General features: G+C 43.2%; 1 protein-coding gene across 1 annotated transcript in view; it reads right to left on the bottom strand.

Annotated features, from left to right (window-relative positions):
* Nucleotides 1-7,500: 7,500 nt before the first annotated feature.
* Nucleotides 7,501-27,691, bottom strand: part of LOC144480685 (uncharacterized protein C10orf67, mitochondrial-like) — a 187,290-nt gene continuing 167,099 nt past the window's right edge. Inside the window, exons 10-14 of the mRNA XM_078200283.1 lie at nt 17,695-17,838; nt 17,312-17,403; nt 13,588-13,653; nt 13,349-13,436; nt 7,501-7,545 (exon numbers count right to left, since the gene is read on the bottom strand). Coding sequence (XP_078056409.1) covers nt 7,501-7,545; nt 13,349-13,436; nt 13,588-13,653; nt 17,312-17,403; nt 17,695-17,838 — 435 coding nt within the window. The remainder of the gene's footprint in view (nt 7,546-13,348; nt 13,437-13,587; nt 13,654-17,311; nt 17,404-17,694; nt 17,839-27,691) is intronic.

Raw genomic sequence — 27,691 nt, 5'->3', positions numbered from 1 at the left:
AAGAGGGATGTGTGGAGAAATACCTTTGTAAACTGTGGCTTGCCATACTCATATGACCTCTGATGCCATCTTGGATAAATAAAGGTTTTGGACAGTAATTATTTTATACACCACATGGAACACACAATGGGCTTACCAATGGGAACTCCAGTTTACCTGATCTATGTGCTGGAGGAAGAAGAACAGAGAAAAAGCAATTAATCAGACTATGGCAGAGGACAATTACACTATGCCAGGACTACCCCCAACTAGCAGGATTAATATATCCAAATGCATTTTGCTAAACTTTACCCAGGAGCTCTATCTCAAGTGCTAAGCTTCACTTATGAAGCTTTGGACAACTTCAAGTATTTCTTTAACTGATCTGTAAACCACCTTCACAGCTCTTAGAGAAAGTTATCAACACTTAATGCCATTTGTTTATTCCAGAAACCCACAGGTATCTTTTACCAAATCAGCTAGTCTGCTATGCAATAAGACAAGTCACCATAGTTCCCTTTGCCTGGGCAGCTCAATATCTGCAATTTGACAATGTGCTCATGTAAGAGTTGCGAGAACCAGGATATATTTTAGGATTGGCACATTCGCTATGATTAGGGGTGTTAAAGATCGCCTGTGACACCACATCCCTGGGGAAGCTGATGTGTTCCGTCACCTGAGCAAAGAGTGTGTATCTATGATGATAGTGACGCACTCGTGGGTGGCTGATTGAGAAATGTTGCAGACCTCCTCGAAAGGAGTCAGGCGTCTATAATTTGAGGGCCATGGTGACCTTCAGTGGAACAGGCAGAATGTGCATCGATTGTGGCGTGAGATCCTCCTTCACCATGGTACAGATCTCCCCAACCATTTGAGCTTTGAGAGGGGAAATGTCAATAGAAAATGAATGTGGTATTGGATTGTGGTTTTCTTAAGATATCACTGAACCTCACAGACACAAGTTAATCTGCAGCCATCTGAGAGACACAGAGAATGCGATAGAGGCATCAATCCTGCAACTGAAGCCGAAAAAAATTCTGCCTATATTAGTCACCACGCAAAACATGGGTCTGAGTTCAGGCTCAGATTGAATAATAGAAATCATAGAATCATAGAAACCCTACAGTGCAGAAGAAGGCCATTCAGCCCGTCGAGTCTGCACCGACAACAATCCCACCTAGTCCCTAACCCTGTAACCCTACATATTTACCCCACTAAGCCCTCTAACCTACGCATCCCAGGACACTAAGGAGCAATTTAGCATGGCCAATGCACCGAACCCACACATCTTTGGACTGTGGGAGGAAACCGGAGCACCCGGAGGAAACCCACACAGACACGGGGAGAACATGCAAACTTCACACAGTCACCCAAGCCGGGAATTGAACCCAAGTCCCTGGAGATGTGAGGCAGCAATGCTAACCATTTTGCCACTGTACTGCCCCCAGAGAGTTTTGCGTTCCCAGTTTTTGATCCCAGACAGTTCTGGTTCTCAGTGTTGCTTTCAAGGTTTTTGTTCCCAGTCTTTTGCTTCCAGACAGTTTTTGTTCCCAGTCTTTTGTGGGGTGAGTTAAAGGAACCTGGAAGATTCTCCTATCTTGGGCTAGAAGGAAGTAATCTCCAGTATAATTTTGCAGTGTAAAGCAGATGTGGGATTAGAAATTATCTCATTGGGAACAGTAAAATGAAGCAAATCATTGGGAGCTGCGAATAATTTTAGATTGGTTCCTGGAGAATGAAGTATCCATTTAAAGGACTGGATATCATATAACCGTAACAAGATATTTTTTGATAGTGCTAAATGTTAAATGGGGAATTTTTTTCTTTAGTTTACAAAATAAATTGCATACAAAATAGTGTTTAGTCAATGGTGCTATTGGTGTGTTTGTTACAGCATAAGTCTTAAACTTGAATATTTTTGTGTGATCCTTTCAGTCAGTCACTGAAAATTCATACATGTTTTTAAGAGCTATGAGTCATTACAGGGGTCATAACAATTCAATGACTGCTTGTGGATTCAAATCCACAGGCTGAAATGAGTATAATTGGATTTACCAGAGTTTAAACAAGATTTCACGGTAACCTTCGCTGTGTGCATTGAAAAGTTAACATGGCTATGTCTATAGCTGAAGTATTCCTTAAAAGAGAGAACATGTATGCATGTGCCTTGTTATGGTAATAATGTTTCATTTGAAGGCAATAGCAGGGAAGTGTAAAATAGATTTTAAAAGTATGGGCAAAAAGGCAGAAATATTTGAAGTATTGGCTCAACATCTGCACCTGGGGGAAGAAAGGAATAATCTAGATGAAATACAGGTTGAGTTAGTTGGGATTCAGTTGTAAATGGAATTTGAGAAAAAAAAGTGAAAACTTAAACTTGCATTCCAAAGAGCAAAAGTGCAGGAAAGCCTTGCATGGCAAAGAGAAAGTGAAAATGGAAAATCTAAAAGGGAAAAACTTGAATTCCAGAGAGAAAAAGAAGCAAGAAAATTTGAAATATGCATCGTAAGGCATTGATTATACGAACAGGGAATATTTAAATTCAATGAAGAAGGAGTTGAAATGTATTTATCTTATTTGAGAGAATTGCTACAATGTTAGAATGACTGAGAGAAATTTGGACAAATTTATTTCAAAGTGTTTTGGTAGAGAAAGTGTTGGAGGTTTATTCAACCCTTTCAGATGAACTGTCTGCAGATATAGTTAAGATTGCTGTGCTTAATTTGTATAAATTAGTTTCAGAAGCTTAAGGAGGCCACTAATTCCCCTATGTGCAGGGTAGGTTGATTGGCTCTGCTAAATTGCCCCTTAGTGTCAACAGGTGTGTAGATTAGGGGAATTAGTGGCCTCCTTAAGCAAAAGTTTAGAAATCTGAGGACGAGACAGAATCAGACTTTGTGGAATTTGTTGAGAAAAATGAATTGTATTTGATATTTAGCATGGAGCAATGAAGCTTGACCAAATTTTGAAAACCTTAGAGGAGTTTTGCTCATGGACAATTTAAAAAAGCAGTGCCCCTTTAGCAATAAGTTCTCACCTAAAAGGCAGTGAAGTTTCTTAGAGAGGTTGCTGTTATGGCTGATGACTATGAACTGTCCCACAAACATGAATGCGGCAGCAAACTTTAACTTGCAAATCCATATAGAAGCTGCAGAAGTGAGGGCATTTATAATTAACAGAATACTAGTTACAATGGGGAGGATAACAGAAATAAAAAAGATAGTTGCTTCTCAGAATAGTAAAAATTATAGTGTGGGAGATTAGGGTGGCACAATGCTTGGCACTGCTGCCTCACAGTGCCAGGGACCCAGGTTCAATTCTGGCCTTGGGTGACTGTGTGGAGTTTGCATGTTCTCCCTTTGTCTGCGTGGGTTTCCGCCGGCTACTCCAGTTTCCTCCCACAATCCAAAAATGTGCAGGGTAGGTTGATTGGCTCTGCTAAATTGCCCCTTAGTGTCCACAGGTGTGTAGATTAGGGGAATTAGTGGGTTTAATTACTGGGGTTACAGGGATAGGGCCTGGGTAAGATACTCTGTTAGAGGATCCGTGGAGATGCGATGGGCCAAATGGCCTTCTTCTGTACTGTAACAATTCTATTCTATGATAAGTATTACTCAAAGGGACCAACATGTTACTTTTGCCATAAGATTGGGCATGTGAAAACATATTGCTGGAAATTAAAAGCTAAACCAGGGGAGTTTGTAGGGGTATCTAGTGTTTCTCCAGAAAATGTTGTACCAGGAAGTGAAGCTTCTCACAAGGGGAGGCTATGTCCTCGTGGTATTATTGCCAGACTATTAATCCAGAAACTCAGTTAATGTTCTGGGGACCTGGGTTTGAATCCTGCCATGGCAGATGATGGGATTTAAATTCAAATAAAAATTAAGAATCTACTGATGACCATGAAACCATTGCCAATTGTCATAAAAACCCATCTGGTTCACTTATGTCCTTCAGGAAAAGAAATCTTCCATCCTTATCTGGTCAGACTCTCAACTGCCTTCCAAGGGCAACTAGGGTTGGGTAATAAATGCTAGCCAGTCAGCGACATCCATGTCCCACAAAAGAATTAAAAAATGGATACCACCTAATGTAGTAATGTAGTGGGTAGAAATCAGAACATAAGGTTATGGGAGTTTTATATTCGAGGGTGAAGTAACTCTTTTTTTGTCTGTTAAGGTGCCAAAAAGATATGGGATATGCGGCTGGCTCACTGCTTGATGTTAGCAAAGATGTGGATTTCTCTCCAGAGAGTTCACTAAATAAAGTGTATTGATACAGGGCATTAATGGAAATAGTTTTCCTGTTCCATTGTGCACAATAAACTTGAACAGTACTTTAATCAATAGTTCTGTTATTGCTGAAACAGAAAAAAATTGCCACTGAAGCTTTTCGTCTTGCACTCATCAGGACAAATTTACAAGAACACTAATTCTAAAAGGAACAATTATTTATACTGCATGAGAAGAGAGTATTGATTGGTTGGCAAGTGAACTATGATTGATAGAGGCATTGCCATGGAGAATGCACCAGGGAACATTAAACTGCCAAGCTTTTGTTTAAATTCAAACTGGACAGATTTACTCTGATTGGTCAAGACATTGCTATGGAGAATTAACAAAGAATTGGCAAACCCCCAAGCTTTTAGTTGAAAAAAGTGCAATGAATGGACATGCTCTTTCTACATGCAAAGGACAGGGTCCTGTGTGTGAATATATGTGAATTTATAAGCATAAGTGAGCCACAATGTGAACCCGACTGATAATCCTAAATTGGATGTCCATGTAATTCATAGCATAATCAGGATTGTTTAGCAAGTGCTGTCCAATCGCTGAATCACATTGAATGTTGAACACTATGGGCCTTATTTTACCTTTTTAATTCTAAGTGCAGGGTGCACTTGAAACTGGGAGTGTTTCAGATCCAACTTTTAGATCCGTTCTCAGGCACCCCCATATGCACTCTGCCTGAAAAAATAGCAGCAATTCTGAATCGCATTGCAGAAGCCTGTGGGCGGGGCTTATTGTGCCCGAAACACTGCAGCTCCGATCGGCACCTCCAACTGCGCATGTGCAGAAAATAAAATAGAAAAAAGCTCCCATGCCACATTACTCCTGGGCCAGATAATGCCTCCCCCCTTGTCCTCACAGACATTGCCTCACCCCCACAACATAACTGACCCCATTACACCCCCACCCCCCCGTCACCCAGACCTATCGCGGTCTCCACCCCCCTTCCTCCCCACCGATCACACGCAGAGTGTCAGTGGACCCCCCTTCCCCCCACTGATCACACAAAGAGTGGCAGTGGCCCCCCTTCCCCCCACTGATCACATGCAGAGTAGCAGCAGACCCCCCTGCCCAGCCCACCCCGCCACCCACCAGAGAGCCATCTGACCCGCTTCCCTCCCCCTCACCAGAGAGCCATCTGTCCCATCACCCTCATCCCCCCACCAGAGAGCCATCTGACCCGCCTCCCTCCCCCCACCAGGGAGCCATCTGACCCACCTCCTTCCCCCACCCCGCCACCAGAGAGCCAAGTTTGGGTGTGCAGCCCATTATGTCAATTTAAATGCATGCAAATACATTTAAATTGACATTGTGCCCGTTTCGTGCGCGGTCCCGATGGTGGCCATTTTCAGCCCTTGGTAATGGGGGAACCGGCGCGGAGGCGGGCGTGGATCGCGCTGCTTGCCTCATGCCCGACTTTATCAAGTCTGAGCGCCTGAAAACGGGTGCAACTTGGTGGTAAAATCACCCCCTATGTTTTGATTTTTACAAGCATGTGCTGGTTGGGTGTGGTCAGTACTTTGCCGATTGTGAACAGGTCGGAAGTGGTAATGTTTGCTGATGATTGCACAACGTTCAGCACCACTCGTGGCTCTTCAGATACTGGAGCAGTTGATGTCCAAATGCAGCAAGACCTGGACAATATCCAGGCTTGGGCTGACAAGTGGCAAGTAACATTCAAGTCAAACAAATGCCAAGCAATGACCATCTCCAACAAGAGAGAATCTAACCATTGCCCCTTGACATTCATGATGTTACCATTGCAGAATGTCCCACTATCAACATATAGTCATAGAGTCATGGAGGTATGCAACACAGAAAATGGTCCTTTGGCCCATCATGTCTGTGCTGGTCAAAGACAAACCCCCAACTATTCCAATCCCATTTTCCAGCACTCGGCCCATAGCCTTAAATGTCTTGGCACCGCAAGTACATCTAAATACTTCTTAAATGTTATGAGGTTCTCTGCTCCTGCCACTGTTTTAGACAGTGTGTTTCAGACTCCCACCACCCTTTGGTGAAAAAGCTTTTTCTCACATCCTGGGGTTTACCATTGACCAGAAACTGAACTGGTCTAGCCATATAAATATTGCGACTACAAAGCAGGTCAGAGGCTGGGAATCCTGCAGTAAGTGATTCACCGCCTGACTCCCCAAAGGCTATCCACCATCTACAAGGCAGAAGCCAGGATTGTGATGGAGTACTCTCCACTAGCCTGAATGAGTGCAGCTCCAACAACACTCAAGAAACCAGAACAAAGCAACCTGTTTGATTGACACCCCATCCACAAACATTCACTCCCTCCACCACCGACACAGTGGCAGTAGTGTGTACCATCTACATGATGCACTGCAGCAACTCACCAAGGCTCCTTAGACAGCACCTCCCAAACCATGACCACTGTCATTTAGAACAAGGCAATAGTCACATGCGAATATCACCACCTGGAAGTTGCCCTCCAAGCCTCTCATCATTGGAAAAATATTGTAGTTTCTTCACTGTCACTGGGTCAAAATCCTGGAAGTCCCTTCCTAACAGCATTGTGGGTATACCTACCACATGCCATGGATCAAGAAAGTAGCTCATTACCACCTTCTCAAGGACAATTAGGGATGGAAAATAAATGCTGGCATATCTAACAATACCACACCCCGTGAATGAATAATAATGAAACAAATCTCAGCTTCTAGATCTAGTCTCTTCTTGAGTCTTCTTCAGCTTGTCTGTTCTGTTTGAGAGCACTGATTCCCAACCTTTTCAGTAACACAGCATGCTTCAATGAGGCAAACAATTCTACAGCACACCCACTTCTTTTCCATTGAACCGACTGCTCATAAACATCACATTTACTCACATTTACTATGGTTACTAGAGAGGTTTACAACATACAATTGAAATTCAATGGATTAGAGCAAAATGCAAAGTTGAGTAAATAGTAACTTACTGGGTTGGTGGGTGCACAGAGCCTTTTTATCCAGGGAGGAATTGATGAGAGGGCCATTACGGGACAGCAACCATCCCCCCAACAACAATCAATCCTGGGGATAGATGGGGAGGTATGTGAGGGTTTGTGGGTTGGGTGGGGGGTTAGTTTGATGGGACTAGGCCAGCAAGCCCTGGCAAGGAGGGTGCAGGGTGGGAGGCCAGGGTGGGGAAGGAGAAACCTGGGGTGGGATAGAGGGAGGTCTTGGGGTGGGTCCTCTGATAGGCCCAGGGACCCATGAAGTAGAGTTCAGTGACCAGCTTCTTGGTGAATCTTAGCCACCTCAGACTGCTCCTGAAGAAGAAGTGTAGAAGAAGTGTTCTCTGAAGCCCCTAGATTGGCATACCTTCCAGGTGGGCCTGGACAAGATGCTCTTTCGGTGATTCAGTGTAGGCTCGATTGGGCCGAATGGCCTCCTTCTGCATTGTAGGGATTCTATGGTTCTAACAACACCGAACAAACTACTTCCACCCATTTTGCAACAACAAAGGAAAGTTGAGAACTTCTCACTTAAAGTCTGTTGCTAATGCCTTTAAACTCCCCCTGCTCTCCAAACTGCCACATTCCCACTCAGGGTCTGCCACACTCCTGGTTTCCCCCTCCCCCTACTCTCCTCAGCACCACACTCTCAGGTCTCAGTTCTGGGTTTTTTCTCAATCTTTCTCAGGCTCCTGCGGCACGCATTGTTTAAAACCTGCAGCAGAGAGCGGCACACTTGCAAGCTTCCTGTGGCACACCGGTGTCCTTTTATATCTTTCAATAAAGATTAATTTTGATTTCCCAACCTCAGCTTGCTCCAAATTTCCTGAGAGACTGGGAAATTCAGTTTTATTTCAGTGCTTACCTTTCCTGCTTCCCTTTTGTGTCATTTTCACATCTGCCTCTATTTAACATCTGCCTCAAAAACATACACATTAAATTTTAAAATATAGATTCCTTTGCAATATTTATTTCCCATCCCTTGTAGCCTCAAGAAGACATTAAAGGACAGTTGAGTGTACTGGTCACAGCAAAGACTATGGGTCCTGACAGCGTCCCAGCAAAATTGAAGACAAGGGGAAGAGACAAAATAGCTTTCACTCAAATAGAGTAAAAAGCCTGAGATATTAGTTCCCTGGAAACACAATGAGCAGGACTGGCAGATTATCTGAGCAGTATGTCAACATATTACCTGAAACACCTCAGGTCACTTCAACAAATATTCAACATGCTTTACAAATTTGATATTCTGAAGACTGTGTAATGCCCATCCTTTCAGTGCCATCTCTACACTCCGTCCCTTTGCTGGGTCCTCTAGATCCTTTTCAGCAGCAAGTGCTTTCTGAAGAAGATACCTCAAAGATATTGCCAAGGAGTCTCCCCACTATGGTGGATTTTACACTTCCTTGGCTGGTAAATTTGAAGGTGGAATGTTTTGTTTAGTTCAGCACATGGCCTGCCCACGGCCTACCTGCCAGGCCCTGATCCATTTCAAAATTTAATGGGAGGGGAGTGGAGGGGCACTGTATGGGTGGCCCATAGCCATTTAATGGCCTCTTGGGGGTTCTGTCCTGTCCCCACCATTCTTGCACATGCTTTATCTTGTCCATGTCATTTGGGAAACCCGGCAGCTTTAGCTGCGCTGGCTGGTGTTGGGCAAAGTGGGGGACACCGTTTGTGGTCACCTGTGCCTATCAGCAGTATCCCCCACTAAGGTCATCCTGCCCCCTTTAATCTCCCACTGGCCTCTGAAACTAGAACCCTCATCCCCTTGCCAGGGCCTACCAGCTGTACCCTGGACTTACCTTTAATCTGTGTCCTTCTTTGTCGGGATTACCTGTATTCCCAGCAGTCGTCACCACTCCAATCTGGCACTGATGGGAGTAGAGAGCTGTTTGTCATCCGATTGGCCAACAGCTTTCAAAGGAAAGACCTCCTCCTAAGAGGGGCAGAAGATCCTCCTTAAAGGAAATAATAATGCTGTTCCCAATGTTAAATTGCTGAGGAAGCTGACACGATGGCACAGTGGTTAGCACTGCTGCCTCAGAGCTCCAGGAATCTGGATTCAATTCCGGCCTTGGGTCAATGTCTGTGTGGAATTCTCCCCACGTCTGAATGGGTTTCCTTCGGGTCCTCTGGTTTTCTCCCACAATCCAAAAATGTGCAGGTTAGGTGGATTGGCCATGTTAAATTATCCCTTAGTGTTCCAAGATGTGTAGGTTAGATGGATTAGCCATGATAAATGTGTGGGGTTACAGGGATAGGGTGAAGGAGAGGGCCTGGGTAAGATACTCTATCAGAGAGTCACTACAGACTCGATGGGCCTTATCTGCACTGTAGGGATTCTATGATTCTATGAGTATGGTGGGCAGCCTTGCCACCAACCATTTAGCCAGACAGTCACAGGCCTGTAAAATCCAGGCCTGTGTTTGAAATATGGAGGAGTGCATTTGCAGCCTGAGTAGTGTAATCTCATATGGTAATAGTACTTGGCAATTTACCTTGAGTGACCAACTACAAAAATATTGCAGCCACACTCACAAAAGAAACCAATGTCACCAGTTTATGCACTGTGGTGAAAGTTCAAATGCTGGTGTACAGGTCCTGGGTTCCATACTAGAACGACTGGTGTCCACCTTGAAAAGATTGTTGGACTGAAAGTTCATAAGACCATAAGATATAGGAGCAGAATTAGGCCATTCACCCCATTGAGTCTGCTCCGCCATTCAATCATGGCTGATAATTTTCTCAATCCCATTCTCCTGCTTTTTCCCATAACCTCTGATTCCCCTTACCAATCAAGAACCCTACCTATCTCGACAAATGTCAGTCCCTTTCCTGCTCTCTTAACCAATACCCACCATGGTGACTGAAGGTAAACTGGGCCAAAATGCATTGGTAGCAGTTGAGATTCAGCAGTCTGCAGCCAGGTCCTCAAAGGCATGGGCATCCAGAAGTAGCCGAGCCCAACCTTAAAGGTGTTAACATGAAACACTGTAAACTTCTAGCATCTTTGCCGAGAGCACCTTATAAGAATTCTACAGTTAGAAAACCCTGTAAGAAATTAGCTGATGATTGAGAAAGCTAATGTGTTAGGCATTGATACTTTGATTTGCAATGTGGCTTCATAGAAGCTTCTGAGTCTGCATTGTCAGTAGAAGTTAATAGTTTCTATGTAGGGAGTGACAAATAACTGCTAATACAGAGGGTTTAATTTTTGTTTATTCATGGCATGTGGGCATTGTTGTCTGGACCAGCATTTATTACCTAGCCCTGAGAGCATTTATGATCTGGAGTAAGGATGACAGATTTCCTTCCCTAAGGGACATTAGTGAACCGGATGGGTTTTACAACAAAAAAACAACGGTTTCATGGTTCATCATTAGACTTTTTAATTCCAGGTTTTTATTGAATTCACATTTCACCGGCTGCCAGGGTGGTATTTGAACTCAGGTGCCCAGAACATTACCCTGGGTTTCTGGAGTACTAGTCCAGCGACAATACTGTCTTTGTCTAAGTTTCTAGGTCAGGAAACAAGTCGGACTCCAGAGTCACTATGCAGTTGAACTGATTCCCTCATATCTCTTGCTGCAAAAGACCTCCTTCTTCTGCTGCTTCCTCTCCATCTCTCTGGTCTTCATCTGATGTGGGCTGTTGCCCCCTCCAAATTCAGGCCTGATTTGGCACTGTCAGGTGAAGTGCGTTAATATAATTCCTTATAATTTGAAATTAAACTGGTGAACATTTAGTGAAAACTTGTTTCTGAAGAAATGTCAGTTGGATAGTGAAGGGAATTGATACTCTATATACTTAACTTCAATTATATGTTTCAAGAGATTCATTAGAAAATTCAGGCATAAGCTATGAAAAGAAAATGTGGCATCATGGATTGAAAGTTCAGGAAACAGAACAGTTAGGGTAAATGAATCTTGCTCACACTGGGGAAGGGATGGAAATAGTGTATCCCAGAAACCAGAGAAATCCTGCATTTATATAGCACCTTATGTGGTAAAATAGTCTAAGGCGTGCCACAGGTATTCGAGCAGATGACCAAAATTGGTAGATTTTAAGAAGAGCCTCGAAGAAGGAGGGAGAGTTAAGAGAGCTGTAATAGGATGGAAATCCAAGAGCGTGCGGCCTAAACAGTTGGAAGCGCTGGAAGTGTGGCAGCCAGTGGTGGAGCAATTATAATTGGGGAAATGCAGAATTAGAGGCATATAGAGATCTTGGAGTTTTGTAGAGCTAGAGGATGTTACAGAGAAGGTGAGGAGTGTGGTAATGAAGATTTGAAAACAAGGATGAGAATTGTAAAGTTAAGGTGTAGCAGACTGTGAGGCAATTAATGTCAGGGAACATAGGGATGTTGGGATGAATGGGACTTGTTGAGATTAGAATATCGACACCACTGTTTTGGATGAGGTCAAGCTTATGCTAGGTGGATGCTGGCCAGAAACATGTTGAAATAGTCAAGTTTAGTGCTAACAAAAGCACAGATGAGGGTTCCAGTAGCAGATGAGCTAAGGTGGGGCAGAGTTGGGGATGTTATGGAAGCATTCGTAGGCATCTTGATGATGGATAAAATGTGACAGCAAGGTTGAGACCTGGTTTGACCTCAGACAGTTGTCAATGCTTGATAAGAATATTACAAGTAATTGGCATATACATTTAATGTACAGACAATTTAACGGTGTAAATGGGCTGCAACTGAGGAGTAAATAAATTGGTTTGACGTCAGTTAGATTATTGTGTACAGCTTTGGGTGCCCCATAATAGAAATGTGTCAGCGCCATGGAGCACATTCAGTGCTAATTCAGGATGATGTCAGGAATGAAAAAATATAGGTATGAGGAGAAACAAAGGTACTGGAACTATTTCCTTTGAACCAAAAAATATCTAAGGTGTTTTTTAGTCATTTTTGTTAAAGTTGAAGCAACTTGGAATAATGAGGGTAAGTTTATTTCCTTTGGTTTAGAAGTTGATGTTGGTCAGCAATTTAAAATTACTATGTAAAGAATAAGAGAGGATAGGAGGAACTTCTTTACATTGGACATTTAAAAGCTGGCAGATGGTAGAAAAAAGAACAAAATGAAAAAAGGTAAGGAGTTCCACTGGGGTGCCCAAAACTGCGCATAGTACTTCTATGTCCTAGCCAATATTTTTTTTTAAATAGTTACTCTTGGACACTTTGCTCCTATTTATAAAACCCAAAATTCTATTTTTTTTAAATGGTTTTACCTTCTTTGCACTTTCAGGCAATTATTTACTTAAAGTTCTAAATCTCACTGTGTATCCTCACCCTTCAGCACTTTTATGTTAAATATATACACTTGAGGACTTCTGGAGGCTGGAATGACTAACCACAAGGAAAGTGCAATTTTAAAAGGAAAATCATTTTGTTATTTGGGCAAGACAAGGGAAGGGAGGGAGCAGCAGACTGAGATTGGTTTTGCATTGTTTCAGCAAAGGAATCAGGCATTATGGGTTGAATGGATTTCTTCCATACTATACACATGATTCTATCTCCATGGGCAGCATAAAAGAAAAACTAAGTGCCTGTAAGGCGATCATTCTCACACCTTTAGCCATCAAACTTTCCATCTTTCTACTTCTATTTTATAAATACCTGTAAAAATATTTCCCCTTCAAGTTTACCCATGTCCTACCTAAGTTCAAAGTACAATATCTTGCATGCATTGGCTCTTTCCTGCATCCCCAGCACTGCATTCAAGACACAGATCCCTATTTTCTATCCTATTTCCTTTCCTATTCTTAGCTATTGTTTCTCAGGATGCCAAGATTATGGAGCTCCTCACTTTAAAAGTCTCAAGCTTGGCATCACCTAACTTTCTAATTGAAGTATCTTCTACACTATTTCTGTCAATCTTCAAAGTGTCCTGCAGCAATGGTTTTGGCCTTTCAACTAGGCATTGCACAGATAGTTCAATTACAAATTACCATCATGAAATTCAACATTTATTAATACTTTTTAAATGTCTTCCCGCCATTATCTATTAGTTAACAGAAATACTTTTGTGTCATCAATCGGGCATTATAAAAGGGTTCTGAAATTAATCGGTGCATATTTCTACAATTGCAGATTTCACTAATAGGTACTTACTGTGTAACGTGCAAAAGCACAGTGGAGGATTGGTGCTTGCCGTTGCAAAGAACATCTCAGATACATCTCATCCTTTATTGCATGGTAACTGAAAGTTTACAGATTTGTTTTAGAACAAAATTGTGTGGCAAAGGGGATAAAAGTCAATTTAACAATTCACTGCAACAATAATTAACTGAAGCATTAACATAATGCCAAGGAAAATAAATTATTTTGTTCATGACCTTTATAAATTATACCTCTGTTTCATTATAGCAAATTTCTTTTCCCACATTCGATTTGTTCGATCCAGCTGTTTATGAAGGCTAAAAAACAAACATACTTAATTAATGAATGAAAGATAAACCTATTCAAAGCTATGGGTGGGATTCTCTGATCTCGTCCGTGTCCACCTCGCTGCAAGTGAGAATGGAGAATTTGGCGTTCCAGCCAAAACTCCATTCACTGTCAGCGGCACTGGAGAATCCCAGTTGCGAATGAGGGCAGAGGTTTTCAGCACATAACTATTTTCTAGTTATTTAATTATGATGAGAGAGACAGCAAAAAACATTGCTTCATATTCAGTAGATATTGTTTTCAAAAGATGTTTGTTAAGTACTGGGAGATCATGGGAGCGATTCTCATAAAAAATTCTAAGTGCCGAATTCGTATGAAAACTGGAGTAACTCCCGCTGATTTTTTAGTGGGATTTTCAAAATAAATCTCCCACACTCTGAGCAATGCGGAGTGCCCTAGCGAGATCCACATTGAAAATCAGGGGTGGGGCCTATTCCCGCTGGAGAGACCAGCAGCATAGCGCTGAGTGGGCCACTGCGCATGCGCTGATCTGTCAGAGTGAGGAGTCTTTTCAATACCTTGACCCATTGCCCTGTAAAGACATGGGGCATCCATCCATGCACATTCCCCTAAGTGAGTGCCTTTCCAATGGGCTTCACTCCCTTACCCTCTCACACAATGGCCTGTCCTCACATGTGCCACTCCCAACTTCGCATGACAAATGGGCATCTTCCTTAATGGCCTGCAGAACCCCTCAAGGGTGAGGATTGAGGGCACATGCGTACATTGAATTGACCTGTGTGCTGACTTCCTCGGGGGCTGAAATGCTGCCACAACACTTTTCATTGCCATGGCTGCCTCCTGAGCTCCATTGTCTTTGCCCCTTACATTGATGGCTAAACCTGTGTCACCTCTCTCTTATCGAGAGGAGAATGCAAACCATGGAGTTCAATACTTGTGGCCTTAGCTCCCAAAAACAATCAAACTACATTAAACAAACGGAGGGACAAAGTAAAAAGGGCAGCTCCTTAAAGGGGAACCACCCGAACCAAAAACAAATCACAAATAAAACTTAAATCATCAAACTAAGAGGTGATTAAAGGGGGGCTCAGCTACCAATTCTTTTGAGTTAAATAATTAAACTAAATTAAATAAACTGAGGATCAAAATAAAAGGGGCAACACCCTAAAGAGGAACTGCCCAAAACAAAAAAAAAACAAATCACAAATGAAACTTAAAACATTAAACCAAAAGGTGATGAAAAGAGTTGATAAGGCACACCGGTCCCTGTTGCGCTCAACGGGAATGGAAGGTCTCAATGGTGCCTTTAGAAACTGCATGCTCCGACTTCAGGAACACCTGACCATGAATACAGCTGCAGTAAAGGGGGTGAGGCAGTCAGGTCGACTGACCCCCTTGATTGCCCATTGCCTGGACCTATTAATGGCAAAGGGTTAATTAGTGGGCACCAATCAGTGGCAGAATCATGCATTACAATACTGACTTAATGGGTATAATTGACTTGTCAAGGAAGGGTCAGGGATATTATTAGGGAAGTGGCTTCCTCCTTTGGCAGGCGAAGCTCATCTGACTAATTTCAAGACTCTAAATTGCACTAACCTTGATCCTTAACTTTAATCTTCATTCATCCAGCTCTCATGGGTGGTGGGCCCTTCAAGCCTTCCATCCTGAACAGCCAGCCACCCATGACAACATCCCTGATAGCCTGGACTCCAGGACCATTGGCAGTGCACTTCCACAGCTCATGCCCTAAAGCTGTATCTTGCAGCCTGAAGGTGGGGGGATGAATGTGACTTGCCTCTTTGCCCCTTCTGTGTCAGGTCTACTTGCTCTCATGGAGCAAATCATCACCCCACATCAGAGTCTCCACATTACCCATCCAACATGGTGTGTTACCAAACCTCACCTTGGGACCTCGCAGGTGCCCTCTGTGCTGACACTGTGGATTTTTCAACTCCCACCCACTTCCAGCTGCCACTCCAGAAAGACAATCCTTCTGAGGAAACAGCAAGGGCAACCTAAGGTGCACAAAGTCAATACCAAGAGCTAGACCCCTTGGAGACCAAGAGGATCACAATATGGAAGCCCGCGAAACCTGCCAGCAGCAAACCCTTCCCCCCAATTATAACTGCCGAGATTCAATCTGACCCCCCCCCCTCCCCCCCCGCCCCCCATACATATCCACTGTCCCCCATTCCCGAGAATGACTTCGCTGGGTCCCTCACATCCTCTCTGGTGCCCCTTCTACACTGGACTCCCTAATGATGACCTATGCGCTGATCTCCAATATTCCTTTCAGAGGTGAGGTCGTTCAGGTTCACATTATTATAAAATTGTCACAAGTTGTGCTGGCAAATTAAATGGCAGTGGAAGTGCTGATGGGTCTGCTTGCTAATGATATGATAATGTAGTAAAATAAGATTTCTTTCTCACATCGTGGGTGAGGGGGTGTGGAAAGTTGGGGAATGAGATCTCGCTGGTGAGAATCTCGTTTTCCAACTTTCACGAGATTTTAGGTCCACGTTGCCATTTATGTTGACGGCTAATGCGGGCTCAAAATTCTGCCCGAAATTCTGGAATTGATACTGAGCTGAAAAACTGGTCCTCTATTTGAAGTGACGAGAGAATAAGTAAAGGCAATGGCAAGAAGGTAGGCTGAATTAAACAGGAGAGGGCCAGAAACGACTTGTGCTTTGATGCTGCAGCCTGGACTAATTTACTACGCAAGGCAGGGTAGGCTACAACTATGTGGCACACATGAGCTGGAGCATACTGGAGAGCCCTTCCAGACTTGTCAAGGTAGTGAGACCCTCATGTAAGATTTACGTAGCACACCTCTGCTACTAAATGGGAAACATTTTGTGGGGTCATAAGCTATGTAAGTGAAAAGTAGGTCTCGTTACCGACATGTCATCCCGATGGTGGGGGAGTCCAGAACCAGGGGTCACAGTTTGAGGATTTGGGGTACGTCATTTAGGACGGAGATGAGGAGACATTTCTTCACCCAAAGAGTGGTGAGTCTGTGGAATTCATTATCACAGGAAGTAGTTGATGCCAAAACATTGAATGTATTCAAGAGGCAGCTGGGTATAGCACTTGGGGTGAATGGGATCAAAGGTTATAGGGAGAAAGCAGGATTAGGCTATTGAGTTGGACGATCAGCCATGATCATGATGAATGACGAAGCAGTCTTGCAGGGCCAAATGGCCTCCTCCTCCTCTTCTATGTTTCTATGTTCCTCAAATAGTCACTGAGCTATTCTCTGAGTGACAGTCATCCAGAGGTTTTCCTACTTCTGCCTCCAAAGAAGTCTGGATTAATTTAGGTCTTGTCACCAACATGTCATCCACTGAAATAATTATCTTCCTTGAAAGATGGGGATTGCACTTTCTTTCCATGTCTTTACAATTGTTCTCCTGAAAATTAAGAGCTTTAAATTAAACAAAAATCAAATCAGCATTTATCAAGAGCAGAATACTGCAGATGCTGGAAATCTAGAAATAAAATTTGTGCTTAAATCTCTGCTCGGTCCACATCATGGCAACATGACTGAAAGTGGTTACTTGGCACGTGGATTAAAATAGCGAAAAAAACCTTAACATTTAATGCTGAGGTTTCAATGTGCTGTGCTACTGAGCTGCATTCATCACATAGCATTCTCGCTACCTCTCTAAAAGTTGATCTTGAATTGCCTCTTTCTTCTTGAGTTTCTCTAAATCTTGAATGGCTTGATCTCTACTTATGGGATGAACAGCCACCTACGAAGAAATATGAAAATCAAAAGTAATTGTTTTCGAACAATTTATTCAAAATACTTGCAAGATACACCCATAAGCTTTTACTTTTGTAAAATTAGTAACATTAAAGCACAAACATTATTACTGGATTTACAAAGATATTTTGAGGGGAAATTTTCTCTGCATACTTCTGTGAAAGAAATGGAAACTCATTTTTCAATATACTTGTCACCATAGTGCACATTGGAAATTTCTCCCCTTTCTTCCCAAAGCAATTCCTATCAAATTCATTAATAGAATATGTTTCTTTACCTTTTCTACCACTAAGCAAACTTCCTTCTCTGTGCCCATGGCTTCTTTTTGCTTTAAAGAAATGTGTATCTGTTTTGCCAATTGAACTTCCTTTTCTTTTAAGGATTCTTCCAACTCTTTAGCAGCACGCTCCTTCTCTTCCATCTGTATTGAAGGAAGAAGTGGACAATGAAATACTGAATTTAGAAATAATCTGATGGAGAAACAAAATTAGTTATTAGCTCAGGATAAAAGATTTTAGATGTGCTGCTATTGATCAATTGATAGTATACAAAATAAAACATGGGTTAGAATTCTCCATTTATTTATGATGTATGAATGGCAAAGAAGATTTTGTAATATTAGGCTTGGGGTGGAACTTGCAGATGGTGGCGTTCCTATGCACCAGCTGTCCATCCCTAATTGTCTTTAACTGATTGCATTTCAAAAGTCAACCACATTGCTATGGATCTCAACTCACATGTAGGTCAAACTGGGTAAGGATGGCCCTAAGGACTTAAGTGAACCAGATGGGTTTTTACAACAATTGACAATGGTTTCATGGCCATTAATAGACTTTTAATTCCAGATTCTTATTGAATTAAAGTGTCACCATCTGCTGTGGTGGGATTCAAAGCTGGATCCCCAGATCATTATCCTGGGTCTTTGGATAACTAGTTAAGCAACAATACCACAATGTCATTGCCTTCCCAACAAACAAACATCTCATTTAAGAGCAGGGGTAAGCCATTTGGCCCCTCAAGCCTGCTCTGCCACTCAGTAAGATGGTGGCTGATCTGATTGTGGACTCAAATCCACTTTTCTACCTACCCGCTATACCCTTCAACTCTCTTATCAATCAAGAATCTTTTAACTCAGACTTAAGAATATTCGATAACCTTGCCTCCACTGCTCTCTGGACAAGGGTGTTCCACAGACTCATGACCCTCTGAGAGAAAACATTTCTCCTAATCTCCATCTTAAATGGGAGACCACTTATTTTATACTGTGTCCCCTAATTCTAGTCTCTCCCACAAGGGGAAACATCTTTTCAGCATCCACCCTGTCAAGTCGCTTCATGATTCTATATGTTTCAATATCTCTCTCATTTGTTTAAACTAATGGATGCAGGTCCAACCTGTCCAACCTTTCCTTATCCCAGGAATCAATCGAATGAACCTTCTCTGAACTGCCTCTAATGCAATTATGTCCCTTCTTAAATAAGGAGACCAAAGCTGTACACAGTATTCTTGATATGGTCTCACCAATACCCTATACAACTGTAGCAAAACCTCTCTACTTTTATATTTCATTCCCTTTGCAATAAATTAAAATATTCAATTTGTCTTCTGAATCACTTGCTGTAGCTGCATACTAATTTTTAATGATTAATGTGCCAGGACACCAGATCTCTCTGTACCTCAAGAGTTCTGCAATCTCTTTTCATTAAAATAATATGATGCTTTTTTATTCTTCCTGCCACAGTGGACAAGTTAGATTTCATCTGCCAAATTTTTGCCTTTGCACCTAACCTATCTATGATCCTCTGAAAGAAAACATTTCTCCTCATCCCCATCTTAAATGGGAGACCACTCATTTTGTTTGATTCGATTTGATTTAGAAAACATAAGAACATAAGAACTAGGAGCAGGAGTAGGCCAACTGGCCCCTTGAGCCTGCTCTGCCATTCAATAAGATCATGGCTGATCTTTTCATGGACTCAGCTTCACTTACCCGCCTGCTCACCATAACCCTTAATTCTTTTACTGTTCAAAAATTTATCTATCCTTGTCTTAAAAACATTCAATGAGGTAGCCTCAACTGCTTCACTGGGCAGGGAATTCCACAGATTCACAACCCTTTGTGTGAAGAAGTTCCTCCTCAACTCAGTCCTAAATCTGCTTCCCCTTATTTTGAGGCCATGCCCCCTAGTTCTAGTTTCACCCGTCAGTGGAAACAACTTCCCTGCTTCTATCTTATCTATTCCCTTCATAATCTCACATGTTCCAAAAGATCTCCCCTCATTCTTCTGAATTCCAATGAGTGTAGCCCCAGTCTACTCAGTCTCTCCTCATAAGCCAACCCTCTCAACTCCAGAATCAACCTAGTGAATCTCCTCTATACCCCCTCCAGTGCCAGTATATCCTTCCTCAAGTAAGGAGACCAAAACTGTACACAGTACTCCAGGTGTGGCCTCACCAGCACCCTATACAGCTGCAACATAACCTCGTTGTTTTTAAACTCCATCCCTCTAGCAATGAAGGACAAAATTTCATTTGCCTTCTGGGGCGGCACGGTAGCACAGTGGTTAGCACTGCTGCTTCACAGCTCCAGGGTCCCGGGTTCGATTCCCGGCTCGGGTCACTGTCTGTGTGGAGTTTGCACATTCTCCTCGTGTCTGCGTGGGTTTCCTCCGGGTGCTCCGGTTTCCTCCCACAGTCCAAAGATGTGCGGGTTAGGTTGATTGGCCAGGTTAAAAATTGCCCCTTAGAGTCCTGGGATGCATAGGTTAGAGGGATTAGCGGGTAAATATGTGGGGTGGGATTGTGGTCGGTGCAGACTCGATGGGCCGAATGGCCTCCTTCTGCACTGTAGGGTTTCTATGATTTCTATGATTTCTATGATTTCTATGATTTCTTAATTACCTGCTGCACCTGCAAACCAACTCCTTGTGATTCTTGCACAAGGACACCCAGGTCCCTTTGCACAGCAGCATGCTGCAATTTTTTGCTATTTAAATAATAGTCCATTTTGCTGTTATTCGTACCAAAATGGATGACCTCACATTTACCAACATTGTACTCCATCTGCCAGACTCTCGCCCACTCACTTCGACTATCTATATCCCTTTGCAGACTTTCAGTGTCCTCTGCACACTTTGCTCTGCCACTCATCTTAGTGTCATCTGCGAATTTTGACACATTACACTTGGTCCCCAACTCCAAATCATCTATGTAAATCATAAACAATTGCGGTCCCAACACTGATCCCTGAGACACACCACTAGCCACTGATCGCCAACCAGAAAAACACACATTTACCCCCACTCTTTGCTTTCTGTTAGTTAACCAATCCTCTATCCATGCTAATACATTACCCGTAACATCGTGCACCTTTATCTTATGCAGCAGTCTTTGGTGCGGCTCCTTGTCAAATGCCTTCTGAAAATCCAGATTCAGAACATCCACATGTTCCCCATTGTCCACTGCGCATGTAATGTTCTCAAAGAATTCCACCAAATTAGTCAAACACGACCTGCCCTTCATGAACCCATGCTGCGTCTTACCAATGGGACAATTTATTTCCCGATGTCTCGCTATTTCTTCCTTGTTGATAGATTCAAGCATTTTCCCTACTACAGAAGTTAAGTTAACCGGCTTATAGTTACCCACCTTTTGTCTACCTCCTTTTTTAAACAGTGGCGTCACATTTGCTGTTTTCCAATCTGCGGGAACCACCCCAGAGTCCAGCGAATTTTGGTAAATTACCACTAGTGCATACGCTATTTCCCCCACCACCTCTTTTAGTACCTGGGATGCATTCCATCAGGACCAGGAGACTTGTCTACCTTTAGCCCCATTAGCTTGCCCAACACTACCGCTTTCATGATAATGATAGCTTTTAGGTGCTCGCCTGCCATAGCCTTCCTGTCACCAATTTCTGGCATGTTATTTGTGTTTTCCACTGTGAAGGCCGACACAAAATATCTGTTCAATGCCTCAGCCATTTTCTCATTTCCAGTTATTACATCCCCCTTCTCATCCTCTAAAGGACCAATGTTTACTTTAGCCACTCTTTTTCGTTTTATATATTTGTAGAAACTTTTGCTATCTGTTTTTATATTCTGAGCTAGTTTACTCTCATAATCCATCTTACTTTTCTTTATAGCTTTTTTTGTGGCTTTCTGTTGACCTTTAAAGATTTCCCAATCCTCTAGTTTCCCACTAGTCTTTGCCACTTTGTATGCCTTTTCTTTCAATTTGATACCCTCCTTTATTTCCTTCGATAACCATGGCTGATTATCTCTTTTTCTACAGTCCTTCCTTATCACTGGTATATACTTTTGCTGAGCACTGTGAAAGATCACTTTGAAAGCCCTCCACTGTTCCTCAATTGTCCCACCATAAAGTTTTTGCTCCCAGTCTACCTTAGCCAAAGCCTCCCTCATCCCTTTATAGTCTCCTTTGTTTAAGCACAAGACACTGGTATTGGATTTTACCTTCTCACGCTCCATCTGTATTTAAATTCAACCAGACTGTGATCACTTCTTCCGAGAGGATCCCTAATTGTAAGATCATTAATTTTTCCTGTCTCATTACACAGGACCAGATCTAGGATAGCTTGCTCCTTCGGAGGTTCCATTACATACTGTTCAAGGAAGCTATCACGGATACATTCTATGAACTCCTCCTCAAGGCTGCCTTGACTGACCTGGTTTGACCAATTGATATGCAGATTAAAATCCCCCATGATAATTGATGTACCATTTTTACACGCATCAGCTATTTCTTTGTTTATTTATCGCCCCACAATGATGTTATTATTTGGTGGCCTGTAGACTACGCCTATCAGTGACTTTTTCTCCTTACTATTTCTAATTTCCACCCAAATGGATTCAACCTTTTTTTCACATAGAAGCTCTATCATCTCTCACTACCGCCCTGATATCATCTTTAAATATCAGAGCTACACCACCTCCCTTATCTTCCTGCTGGTCCCGCCGAACAGTCTGATATCCCTGGATGTTTAACTCCCAGTCGTGACCATCCTGCAACCATGTCTCTGTAATGGCCACCAAATCATACTCGTTCGCAATGATTTGTGCCGTGAGCTCATTTACCTTGTTTCGAATGCTACGAGCATTCAGATAAAGTGCCCTTATGCTAGTTTTTGTACCTTCTTTTTGAATTCTAACACTTCCAGTAATAACATCTCCTCAGTTCTCCTTCCTTGTAACTTTTTTCCTGATTTTTGATGTAGTTGGAACTTTCTCCCCACATTTTGTCCTTGTTCCCTCCTTCTCGGACTCCTTACATACATTCCCACCCCCCTGGCATATTAGTTTAAATCCTCCCCAACTGCTCTAGCAAACACTCTCCCTCAGACATCAGTCTCAGTCCAGTCCAGGTGTAACTCATCCAATTTGTACAGGTCTTACCTCCCCCAGAAATACCCCAGGAATCTGAAACCCTCCCTTCAGCCACGTATTTATCCGATGTATCCTGTCATTTCTACTCTGACTAGCACATGGCACTAGTCCTGAGATCACTACCTATGAGGTCCGATTTCTGAAGTTCCTTCCTAGCTCCCTGTATTCTGCTTTTAGGACCTCATCCCTTTTTTTACCTATGTCGCTTATACCAACGTGTACTACGACCACTGGCTGTTCACTCTCCCCCTACAGAATGTGCTGCAGCTGCACTGAGACATCCTTGAACCTAGCACCAGGGAGGCAACACACCATCCTGGAGTCTTGTTTGCGGCCACAGAAACGCCTGCCTATTCCCCTGACAATTGAATCCCCTATAACTATTGCAGTGTCACACTTTTTACCCCTCCCCTCTGCAGCAGAACCAACCGTGGTGCAACTAGTTTGGCTGCTGCTGCTTTCCCTAGAGAGGTCATTCCCCTTGAACAGTATCCAAAGTCGTATATCTTTTTTGCAGGGGAATGGCCACAGGAGATTCCTGTACTATCTGCCCATCTCTCTTGCTCTGTCTGGTGGTAACCCATTCCCTTCCTGGCTGCGGAGTCTAAGCCTGTGGTGTGACCACCTCTCTATACGTGCTATCCACGATACTCTCTGACTCACGGATGCTCCACAGTGTTTCCAGCCGCCGCTCCAGCTCTGAAACTCGAGCTTCCAGGAGCTGTAGCTAGAGACACTTCCTGCACACATGCTGACCCAGGGGACTGGAGCTGTCCCCAGCCTGCCACATGGAGCAAAAGGAGCAAACCACGCTTGGAGCTCTCCTGTCACGGCTTACCCCTTTAAATTAAACGTTTGAAAGATGTTTTGTTTCAGATTATATCCAACTTGATTTATTATTGTCACATGTATTAACGTACAGTGAAAAGTATTGTTTCTTGCACACTACACAGACAAAACACACCATTTTTAGAGAAGGAAACGAGAGAATGCAGAATGTAGTGTTACAGTGATAGCTAAGGTGTAGAAAAAGATCAACTTAATGCAAAGCAAGTCCATTCAAAAGTCTGGCAGCAGCAGGGAAGAAGCTGTTCTTGAGCTGGTTGGTACGTGACCTCAGACTTTTGTATCTTTTTCCCGATGGAAGAAGGTGGAAGAGATAATGTTCAGGGTGCGTGGGGTCCTTAATTATGCTGGCTGCTTTCCCGAGGCAGCGGGAAGTGTAGACACAGTCAATGAATGGGAGGCTGGTTTGCGTGATGGATTGGGCTACATTCACAACCTTTTGTAGTTCCTTGCGGTCTTGGGAAGAGCAGGAGCCATACCAAGCTTTGATGCAACCAGAAAGAATGCTTTTTATGATGCATCTGTAAAAGTTGGTGAGAGTCGTAGCTGACATGCCAAATTTTCTTCGTCTTCTGAGAAAGTAGAGGCGTTGGTGGGCTTTCTCAACTATAGTGTCGGCATGGGGGGACCAGGACAGGTTGTTGATGATCTGGACACCTAAAAACTTAAAGCTCCCTTTCTACTTCTTTCTACTTCGTCCCTGTTGATGTAGACAGAGACATGTTCTCCTTTACATTTCCTGAAATCGATGACAATCTCCTTCGTTTTGTTGACATTGAGGAAGAAATTATTGTTGCCGCACCAGTTCACCAGATTCTCTATCTCATTCCTGTACTCTATCTCATCATTGTTTGAGATCCAACCCACTACGGTGGTGTCGTCATCAAATTTGAAAATCGAATTGGAGGGGAATTTGGCCACACAGTCATAGGTGTATAAGGAGTATAGTAGGGAGCAGAGAACACAGCCTTGTGGGGCACCGGTGTTGAGGATGATTGTGGGGGAGGTGTTGTTGCCTATCTTTACTGATTGTGGTCTGTGAGTTAGGAAGTTCAGGATCCAGTCACAGAGGGAGGTGCCGAAGCCCAGGCCACGGAGCTTGGAGGTGGGTTTCGTGGGAATAATAGTGTTGAATGCTGAGCCATAGTCAATAAATAGGACTCTGACATAGGTGTCCTTGTTATCTAGGTGTTGCAGGGTTGAGTGCAGGGCCAGGGAAATGGCGCCTGCTGCGGACCTGTTGCGGCGATAGGCAAACTGTAGTCGATCCAGGTAGTCCGGGAGGCTGGAATTGATTCGTGCTATGACCAACCTTTCGAAGCACTTCATAATGATGGTTGTCAGAGCCACCGGCCGATAGTCATTAAGGCATGCTGCTTGGCTTTTCTTAGGTACCGGGATGATGGTTGTCTTATTGAAGCAGATAGGCACCTCAGATTGTTGTAAAGAGAGGTTGAAGATATCTGTGAATATCCCCTCCAGCTGATCTGTCCAGCATTTGAGTGGTCCCCCATCCAGACCAGTCGCTTTCCGTGGGTTGACCTTCAAGAAAGCTGCTCTGACATCTGCAGTGGTGACCCCAGATACAGGTTCATCCAGGACTCTCAGAATGGAGGGCATGCTCTCGCTGACCTCTTGCTCAAAACGGGCGTAGAATGCATTGAGCTCATCAGGGAGGAGTGGGTTGGAGCTGGCGATTTTACATGCCTTCATCTTGTAACCTGTTATGCCTTGCAGACCTTGGCATTGTCGGCGTGGGTCAGTGTGGCTAGCCTGGGATTCTAGCTTGGTCCGGTACTGTCTTTTGGCATCTTTGATGGATCTTCTTGGATCGTATCTGGCTTCCTTGTATAGGTCAGTGTCGCCTGACTTGACCGCCTCAGACCTGGACTTCAGCAAGCAGTGGATATCCCTGTTCATCCATGGTTTCCGGTTGGGGAACACAAAGATTTGCTTTTTTAGCACACAGTCTTCTACACAGTCTCCTTATGCCCTTGTCACAACTTACTCCCCTACCTACTTTTGTATCATCAGCAAATTTAGCTACCATATATTTGGTCCTGTCATCCAAGTCATTAATATGGGTGGCACAGTGGTTAGCACTGCTGTCTCACAGCGAGTCACTGCAAATTCTTTTAGAACGATCTAGTTTAGTGACAGAGACAATTGGAGTTGCCCAATCGCTCATGGTTATGTTCTTGACCACTCCACTTTTCATTAATTTTTCAAGTTCCATTTCAACTTTTGGCTTGATAGTGTGTAACAATTTTTGTCTTTAAGCATTTTGGGTTGCTACCAAGTTTTATCTAATACATGCCTCGACTCCAGTCATTTCCCCTAAAATATTTTTAAATACCTTCTTGTATTTTTCTAAGATTTTCTGTAATGTGTTCTTACCATCAACCAGTTGGTTAATTGCTTGCCCATTTAGTTTGATTTTGTTTAACCGCTGTCTTCCGAAAAGTGCAGAAAAACTTCCTTTCACAACATGTAATGGCAATTTTTCAGATTGACCTTTGTTTCAATTTGCACCATGATATGATCTTTCACTGGAACCACCGGTTCCCTGTAAATTCTCAGGACTATATTTGATAGCTTTACTGGTATGTTCTTGAGATTTTGTTGATATAAATGTTCAGCAATAAGAGATACAGCAGCTCCCATATCTACTTCCATTTTAATTTTGTTCCCATTCAGTCACAGATAGACTCAAAATTTCTGTGTATTACCTTGCATCGATAATACACCGGATTTTAGTTCTTCAATCTCCCTAGACAAAGAACAGTACAGCACAGGAAACAGGCCCTTCGGCCCTCCAAGCCTGTGCCGCTCCTTGGTCCAACTAGACCAATCGTTTGTATCCCTCCATTCCCAGGCTGCTCATGTGACTATCCAGGTAAGTCTTAAACGATGTCAGCGTGCCTGCCTCCACCACCCTACTTGGCAGCGCATTCCAGGCCCCCACCACCCTCTGTGTAAAAAACATCCCTCTAATATCTGAGTTATACTTCGCCCCTCTCACCTTGAGCCCGTGACCCCTCGTGAACGTCACTTCTGATCTGGGAAAAAGCTTCCCACCGTTCACCCTATCTATCCCCTTCATAATCTTGTACACCTCTATTAGATCTCCCCTCATTTTCCGTCTTTCCAGGGAGAACAACCCCAGTTTACCCAATCTCTCCTCATAGCTCTAGACATTGTGTCTTCCTGAGAATCTTCAATGTCTTTGATCATTCTATAGATTTTCTGCGTAGATTTGAGTGCTTTCTTGCATTTACACTTCTTCAACATTTGAGGATTCCGTCTGATCCAGCATGTCTTTGTTATGTGACCAGTGATTAACACTGCTGCTTCACAGCGCCAGGGACCCGGGTTCAATTCCAGTCTCGGGTGACTGTCTGTGTGGAGTTTGCATGTTCTCCCCGTGTCTGCGTGGGTTTCCACTGGGTGCTCTGGTTTTCAAAGAAGTGTGAGTTAGGTTGATTGGCTATACTAAATTGCCCCTTAGTGTCAGAAGAACTGGCAGGGTAAATATGTGGGGTTGCGGGGATAGGGCCTGGGTGGGATTGTTGTCAGTGCAGGCTCGATGGGCCAAATGGCCTCTATCTGCACTGTAGGAATTCTATGATTCTATGAAGTGCTCCTCTGTCACAACATAATCAGCCCGGGTCACTGTCGTTCAATATTCCCCTTCTCCGAAGACTGCTGTCCGCCTTCTTCCCACCCAATATTGTGGAGACGAACTGTCACATTCTGCTGTCCAACCATCCAAAATTCACTTCCGGAGAAAATCTATCCCCATATTTCAGAAGAATAATTTCTATATGATCCATATGTTAGACACCTCGCTCTCAATTAAATAGCTGGAATCTAAATCCAAGCAGACCCACAATATCTCGGGCAATATCTGGACACTTAAAATTGTTGTTAAGCCCATTTTGTATTACTTTAGATGAATTCGGAATTATTTATTAGCAGTATTATTTTGTGTTGTTCGGTGGCAGCAATCATGTCGAGAACTCG

This window comes from Mustelus asterias, chromosome 2, assembly GCF_964213995.1.
Source record: "Mustelus asterias chromosome 2, sMusAst1.hap1.1, whole genome shotgun sequence".
In the NCBI taxonomy this organism is placed as follows: Eukaryota; Metazoa; Chordata; class Chondrichthyes; order Carcharhiniformes; family Triakidae; genus Mustelus; species Mustelus asterias.
This window is presented reverse-complemented; position numbering and strand designations above follow the sequence as displayed.